General features: G+C 33.9%; 1 protein-coding gene across 1 annotated transcript; it reads right to left on the bottom strand.

Annotated features, from left to right (window-relative positions):
- Positions 1-260: 260 nt before the first annotated feature.
- ZBED1 (zinc finger BED-type containing 1) lies at positions 261-4,544 on the bottom strand. Its single transcript, XM_044666991.1, has one exon. It carries the CDS (start codon positions 4,542-4,544, stop codon positions 2,457-2,459), a length of 2,088 nt encoding a protein of 695 aa, XP_044522926.1. The 3' UTR covers positions 261-2,456.
- Positions 4,545-8,886: the final 4,342 nt, after the last annotated feature.

The following is an 8,886-nucleotide window of genomic DNA, read 5'->3' as shown; positions in this document are numbered from 1 at the left end:
CCGACATCCTTTTTTTTCTTTAATCATTTCACTTTTTAGAAGAACAGAATATCCTACACTCACTGAAGTAGAAATAAGTTAGGTTTGATTTCCAAGCAAAATTCTTACCTAAACTATAACCCTCTAATCATTATAACATCTCACCACCAACATTCACTCTATTTCCAGGGCAATAACGAAAAGTTACAGGCAATCCACACTTTAGGAAATTTTTCTACCAAGCAATTTTTATGGATCTAGACATTTTAATCCAAAAATATCTTTGTATGTCACAATGTTTCTATATTTCAAAAGGTTAGAAAATAAAATATCAAGTTTTTATGACTGCCTTGGAAAAAATCGTTAAAAAATACTTCTTACTGCTAGAATTTAATCAAAATGCTACCAATATGAACACACATCAGACAAATAAATTAGAAGCTAATTTATTTCTCTGGTTTATTTAACAATAGTCAAAGCCTAAAACATTAAATAAGAAAACATAGCCAATGGGCAAGACTGACAACAAGGGTTTTAAAAATAAAAACAAACAAAAAAAACAAACAAAAACAAAACAAAAAAAAACAAAAAAATGAGACTAATCTCATTGGAACAGTTTACAGTTTCATCATTCAGAAATTTCAAGGAACAGAACAGTGCATTGTACTGCTATTTAAAAAAACAACTAAGGGAAAATTTAAATTGCACTGTACAGTATTTTCAGCTTTAGGAGTCAGAGTGGAGAATGGAAGTGAATTCTACCAACCATATTTTACCATGACCAACCTGGACACCACCTTCTCACCTCCAACATGACAATGTCTCAGTAAGTTAACAAATGAAATACAAAAAGCCTAAAATTATACAGTATGTCATAAAAGTTAACATTGTGTTTTCCTTTAAAAGGAAATATTATTTCTTCTGGTTGCTTTTAACCTGCAAATTTATTTCCTAAAACCATGCATCACTGATGACAGAGACCAGATACTATCCTCCAAAAGGCACATGAAATTCTCACCAACTCCAGGGCTCTTTTTGTTTTTTAATACTCACATATCTACACTCTGGCCCCAGGGCAGAATTTAGTAACTAGCTAAAATGGTCATTTCTGAACCATTTTATATGTTCTTTCCCAATATGGGTTGTTTAAACAGATGCACAGAATAGCCAGTGAGGTGAAACTAACATAGAAAGATGGTGTGCCTCTTTGAATTCCATACCAGAAAAATTTTCAAGATCAAATAACAGAACACACTTTACCATATTCCTTCATGCTTCCCTCAATACTAATTGTAAACACCTCAAACTGACTCAAAAGGTAAAACAGAACAGGGGGTGACTTTGCAAATTTATTTGGACAAATAGTGTAGAGTTGAATTCATTTCAACAAAGCAAAAAATTATTAAGCGCCTACTTTGTGCAAAGCACTGGGCTGGGTACTAGTCATGTGAACAAAAAAAACAAGTGCCTCTGCTTTTGAGTTAAAGATAAAAGGATTAAATAATTTGCCTCCCAAATAACAAGACTTAAAAATCTTCATGGGCATTGGCTACTTTCATGTAACAAACCAGAAAGCAGCCTGGAGACTTTTGCTTTGTTTTATTTTAAAAGCAAATCTTTGTAAGAGACATTATTTCTGCCAGCAAAAAACTACCCTTATTTAGGAAATACAAACTTGGGTATTCTGATTCAAAGCAAACTATCTCATACATAAGAATACCACAACCAAAAAAAAAAAGATTCAATAACTTTAGAAGCTGCTTAGACTAATCATCTCTACAAGATGAATTTGGCAAAAGGGAGAGGGGATGTTTCAGAGCTGGCAGTATGACAAGAAACATAATAAAAATTTAACACATTTGAGGGAGAGGAAAGGAGGGGGAAGTGCTTCTGTATTATGCTCATTTGCACACTGAAACTAAACTTAAAGCTTGCCTTCTCTTTAAAGAATATTTTTACTAAAAGGTTTTCATAATTTTCTGAGTGACATTCCCATTTAAAAAGTAAATATCTTACATATTTATATATTAGATTAAAAAAACTATAACCTAGGGCTCTAGGAAGGGAATTATATTTCTACTTGTTCTCTGATTTCCCCAAAACACGACTGAATTAAATGAGATATATAAACATTTTAAAACCAATAAATTTAACCTGTCAAAACTCTTCAGAGGGATTTATCTAAGTGGGTTTCTAAATCTCTAATTTAATTTATTTTTTTAAATTATTATTTATGTAGGGGCAAGGAATCACAGTCAAAACCTAAAGAGAACATTCCATCTTTCTCATTTCAGTTAATATCAAAGACCAGCTTTCTTTTGTATTTTGAGATCACTGATGGCAGGCACAAATACATGAAAATTAAAAACCAAGCCACTGTTACATCTGATCTATATTTACAACAAAGCATCAAACAAGTTATTTTTGGTAACTTTTAAGACAAACACTTTTTCTTTAATGCGTTGTTAGCATCCCTGTCAGATGAATCCACTGTCTCTTATATTAAAGAAATTGTTGCTTACATTAACTGTGTCACTTAAAGTATAAATCTGTTCCTGTTCCAAACCCCATTCTCCCTCATCCTCATCTTCAGGTTCAGCTTCAGACCCATTTCGAGTGTTTTCATATAAAAAAATTTGCTCATCCACATGAGCTGGAGCGAGTCTGTTCCTCTTAGCACTTACAACATTGGCAGACGAACCAAAAAGTCGTTCAGGGAAGACCCTTGTAGCTAAAATACACCAATACTTCTGAAGTACCTTTGGTAAGACAGGAAACAAAGCCAATCGGTCAGACCACCACTTAAGAGGATCTTCATTTAGGCCAAGTACTTTTTGAGATTTAAAGTTGCTCAATTCCTCCACAATCTGGGCATGCCACTCTTCTTGATCTTCCACACCACCTGTTTGGCAGAAGATTTCTGCCAACATGTTATTAATTGCACTAGTTGGGGGTGGGGTAGAAGAAATGATCATTTTTTTTACTGGTGGTTCTTCAGATAGTGAAAAGAGCTTTTCTTCAGGCCTGAAACTATTTTCTTTTACTTTTTCCAAAAGACTTTTTGCTTCTTCTACAACTCTGTTTTCAACCTGCTGCCGTTCAAATGCAGAAAGGAATGGCAGTTTCTTATACCTAGGATCCAGGAACGTTGCCACATTAAGGAACATGTCTATCTCAGGGGTCTCCTGGTATGTTGTTGATAACTCTTTGGCTATCACTTCCTTCGCCATACTGATTTCTTTCGAATCATTTTCTTTGATGTTCAGAGTTGTGTTGAGAAGCATATGAAGGAGGGGTTTTACCATACTTATTGTGGGATACTTGGATGCAGACATCATCTCAGCTACTTGTTTAAAGGGATGAAGCAGGTCCACCAGCCCCTCAATGGTGTTCCATTCACTGGTCTCCAACATAAGGTGATGGTTATTGCTATCCTCTACTAAAACAGCTGCAATGATAAACTGCTGCTCTTTTAGTCGCTGCAACATGGCAAGTGTGCTTCCCCACCAGGAGACACGATCGCTCACCAGCATGCAGTGCATGATGTTCTGCTGCTTCTGTTTCTCACTTAACATGTACATGGCTACTGTAGATTGCTGAAAATACTCCACCAGTTTCCGGCACCTTGTCAAGAGACTACCCAGCTTAGGGAGCTGGAAAGCTTGTTGTATTCCTGCATTGAAAGTCTGACCCAAACAAGGCATCTGAACTGGAATATCTAGAAGTGAGCAAGCTTTCACGATATCTTTGCCATAATCTGTTGTAGCACCAAAGACTTTTGTGTTGATCCCCCACTCGATGAAGATCTCATAAAGGACTCTGGTAATTGTCTCTGCAGTGTTTTCTTCAGGGACCTCAAATGTTTTTAAGCATCGTGAGTTAACAGTCAAACAATGAGAAGAGCTGCTATTGAGGAAATGAACTGCAAGGGTCACATAAGACCTATTCTGGTTTTGGCTTCTCCAAATATCAGTGGATATTCCACACCACAAAATGTCAGTCAGTTCCTTCAAGACTATTTCTCTAATTGCATTGTACTTTTCAGGAATTGCTTTTGTGCAGAAAAATTTTCTGCTAGGAAGTTCATATCTTGGATCCGCTGTTTTTAAAAGAGTCTTAAATGTCGGCTCATCCACTATGGAAGAAGGATACATGCCCTCACAAATTAGGCTAATCACAGCAGAAGTCAGCTCCTGGTGCTTTTTGTTTTCATAGCTGTGGCTGGTCTTCATGATTAAAGTGTCCTGAACAACCTGCTGTGAGGACTCTGGCTTCAGTTTCGAAAAGGCAGTAGCAAAGGCCTCCCTCATCTGTTCAGTGTTACTCTTTACAAATTCGCAAAATTCATCTGGATGATTTTTCTCCAGGTGGTATGAAAGGTTGGAAGTGTTTCCTGAATAGGCAATCTGTGCCATGCAAATGCGGCAGTAGATCTTCTTCCACTGCAATATGCATCCTTCTGCATTGGTATCGAAACCGAAGTATTTCCATACTTTGCTTTTTGCTCTTGGGTGAGCCACTAATTTTAGGTCTGATGGTGAACTTTCTAAGCTTTTATTCTCCATTGCTTCTCCACCACCGTCCTCCCTTTAGATCCTTCACTCATTAATGAGTACCTGCTAAAAAGCAGTAACATAAACAAAAAATGAGAAAGTACTCCTGGTGTGATCACAGTTTCACTACAGAACTGAAATCACCACATTTGCAAATAAATCTACTCTTCTAACCAGACTGGGAAAGTTAGGATGATGTATCCAAGAATCATGGCCTAGACAAAATGTCCAGCTTGACAACCTTTCAGTCTTTTTAAATGAAGAATCAGGATTTTTAAAAAATGTTTTCCTAAATCAAATTCAATGCTATTACTTTAATATATAAAAATGTATTTTTATACTCAGAAGAACATCTCAAGATAAAGTTAACATTAAAAGCAAACAAATCTTTAATCATGTTAAAACTATTTTCTGATTTTAATTGTCTAGTTATTAAACGATTCTATAAGTCTTACCAAGCACTAGGATAGGGAAGTTTTGCAATTATTAGAACTTTAAAATCTGTAGAAGCCCACACACATATACACATATATACATACTTACACACACTTACTACATGCAGGCACATGCATTTACAACATTATAGTTATGGCAAAGTTACCAGTTTTATTGCAACTGCCTTGCCAAAGAATCTGATGCTACTTTAATTTTGTATAAGCCCAGAGGGCAAAAACTAGCCTACAGCCAACTGTGTTAAAAAAGCAAAAGTATCAATTTACAAGAATTTTAATAATGCAAAAGAAAGTTCTGAACAAGCAACAAACTTTTTATTTCCATCTAAAGAAATAATTAGTATTTAACATATAAAGCATTCTGTTTATAAATAGTAATAACAATATAAGCTTTATTAAAGTAATGCTGAATGTCTTTAATCTTTGGAATTTCTCAACTAGCATACCCTGAGTATATATTTTGTTGCTGTGAAAAAAACCAAATGAAAATAAGTTTATTTCTAGAGTTTGGTTAACAAAAACTAAAATATTTCCCCCTAAAGTTTAGAAAGCAGCTGAATACCCAAATGTTCAATTTCCTTCATGTTCCTATTCAGGGTGCCATTTTTTTTTCTATGAAACACCCAACTTTGAAGAGTTTTCAGCATTTGGTATGGAAGCCTGGTACACAGTAGGTGTTTAATGAATGCCTGTTAAGTATAAGCAGCAAACCTCATTCGTTTCAGTAAAATAAAAGTTATTTAAATTTCTGTATGTCTTTTATTCCTATGACTAAGTAATTGCGATGGTTTAATGTGAATATTGCAAAGATCATAATGGCTTCAAGACACAATACATTACTTTAATATGGCTTAGAAGTAGAAACAAAGTATAGTATAATTGTGGATTTTAATTACTCTAGGATTTATCCTGGCAAGTAATATCATTTATGCATTTTATTATCATAACTGTTTACAGGAGGCTCCATTTGTATCATTTACTGGAAGCCTGTGTATTTAAGTATAATGTCTCATAAACATTCAAGATGAGAAAGGCAGCATACTTTAGTGGAAAAAAATGGGGGATTTGGAGTTGGAGAACCTAGGTTCAAATCCCAACTCTAACAACTTACTACCAAGTGACCCTGGGCAATTTACTTATCCTCTTTGGGCCTCAGTTTTGTCATCTGTAATGAAATATTTGGACTTAGATGAGGTCCAAAGAGTTCTAAGCTCTAAGCTCCCTTCCAGTTCTAAATCTATGATCTTATGATCCTGAAATACATTTCAAAATAAGTTTGGATGAGCATATAAAAAAAAATGTGTGTTGTCTCCCTCTTTAGATTATAAGTTCTTTGAGGGTAGGGACTGTATTTATTTTTATTCATTATAATTCTAGTGCTTGGCACATAGTAGGTACTTAATAAATGTTTACTGGGTGGACTTATTGGATTGGATTGCAACATGGTAATTCCAAGTAAAAGAAACCCTCTCATATTAGTTTATTGCAATGAATAAAATAAGCTATAAAACATCAGGTAAAGAAAAAGGAAAAGGAAAAAAAATCTGGCTTTGCCCCTCAATAACTTTTAATTCAGAACATTACTACTGCTACTTTTGCATGGGCTGGATATTCAAAGCAGTAAACAACAGACCTCCTAAGATGTTATGTTATCCTAGGCTGAGAAGCTCAGAGAAAAATCTTATTTCCAAAAGATAAGGTACTGAAAGAGACAACAAAATGAGACCCAAATTATCTATTATCATTACTTGTTTATATGAAAGTGAACATGGCTGTGCCTTGCTTATAATTTACTATAGGAGGATGAGGATAGTTTTCCTCAAATTCTAACATTTTTCTCTTAAGAAACACAAAAACTTTCTATTAGAAGAACATTTAAAGCCTTTGTAAGGTAAAATTATGTTTATAGAGAACAACCAAAGGAGCAGTGGCTTAGCCTATCATCTCCATAATCAAGTGAGGCCATATGCCATTTTCATTCTTGCAAATTTCTCTGAGTCAAAATTCCACATCTGTTCTCTGAGATACAATTCTTGTGTCCCTAATGTCCCAGTAAAGTTACAATCCTGATATCAAGTGACTAGAAATATTGTCCAAGGATGATTTTTCTTATAGGTCATAGCATACTTCACCTTTAAAGCACTTTCTTATTTGTCATAAAAAATACCCAATATTCAACCATCCTCCACAAAGCACATGTTAACAAGGACTAAGTGCAAATGCTAATGCTTCCTCTCTGTAAAATATATTTAGTAAATCAACATATTACTTAAAAATATACACAAACATTATCATCACCTCACATATCCTGCTAAGATTGATGATTGAAACTCTCAAATTCTTAATAGTAAGATGGTCAATATTTTTCTTATATGAGGAAAAAAATGGCTACATAAAACAGATTCCTATAAGATATTTTTAATGAACTAAGTTATTCATTTCTAAAGCTTCAGGTAATACCTCACCATTAAAAAAATGCTATGTTACAGGCTTAGATCTTTCAATCAATGTCCACATTATTCTGGATCTTGATTTCTCCAATACAATATTAATAAGCTTCTTCCATGCTAGAAAACACAACTCATGTTTTACAAAACAACAATGGAAGGTAAAACTTATATCCCTGAAATTTTCTCTATGATAACTATCCACTATTAAGAAATAGTGAAAGCTGTCTCTGAAACACCATTACTCCAAGACAGGGACAATATGATTTCAAAGATATGAAACAGTTCTATTACCTGGTGCAGAGGAAAGATTCCTGGTCTGAGTATCAAAAAACTTAGGTTCTAGTCCCAGCTCTCCCCCAAACTATTTGTGAATATTAGGCAATTTGATTTATTTTATCTGGTTTATTTATTTATGGGTCTTCCTAGTATATAAAATGAAGAGGTTGAATTAGATCAGCTCTAAGGTTGCATTCTGCTCTAAAATTCCCTGACTTTTAAGAGATTACAAATCATTACAATGTTGAGATGTTCATGTCACAATTAGCATTAGCTCATCCTTCTAAATATACTAATTAGATTTCCTGTTTTTAAGACCTGATTATGAGGTACGATCACACCTTCTGGAAGATATTTCTACCTGAACATATTTTTAAGTGAACTAAGCATTTAGAGGAGAGGGAGAAAGGAATACAGTCATTGCTAATGTAATAAATGATCTTTGTAAATACACAACTATCAAAATAACACTGATGATCCATAATTAATGTTTTTGGAGAATTAACATTAATAACAATATAAATATTTTAATCTAGTTTTAACCCATTAAAAGATCTTTTCCCTACTTTTCTCACTTAATCTAGGTTATGTCTCTAAGTCTGGGATCAATTAAAGAAAAGTTACCACAGCCATACCCTATTAAAATTCACTTTTTAAACTCCTCAGACACCATTCAATTTCAAAGTTCCCCCAGAAGACTTCCAGCTACTTCTGTTCTGAAAGGTGAAACTTGTAACTTTATTTATTAACAGTTTGAAAGTCTTATGATCTTTGAACAGTTCAAGCCATCTAAACTTCCATTCATCACTCTAAGCACTAAGTTTTACCAAAATAGAGATATCTGGATAAAAGAACTCTAAAAGGCAAGTTAAATTCTAATTAAGAAATACTTACATGCAACATGGACCTTGAAGAATAAACAGAATAATAGTGATCTTTCCTACTCCATCATAAGATTAATATAACCAAAAAAACACCTTTTTATAAGTTCAAACTTGATTTTTGTCTATTTTGAGATAGTGCTCTTCTCTGAAGCTGATAGTTATAAACATCTAAAACCTATTTCATTTCCTAAAGTTTTTGTTTGATTGCAAGTTGTCTCTTGACAATTACATTATCATTTTGCAGAAAAGTTTACAACTTTTTAAATATTTTTCTTCTAAGATGCATGACAAC

The sequence above is a fragment of the Gracilinanus agilis genome, chromosome 3, assembly GCF_016433145.1.
Source record: "Gracilinanus agilis isolate LMUSP501 chromosome 3, AgileGrace, whole genome shotgun sequence".
Lineage (NCBI taxonomy): Eukaryota > Metazoa > Chordata > Mammalia > Didelphimorphia > Didelphidae > Gracilinanus > Gracilinanus agilis.
This window is presented reverse-complemented; position numbering and strand designations above follow the sequence as displayed.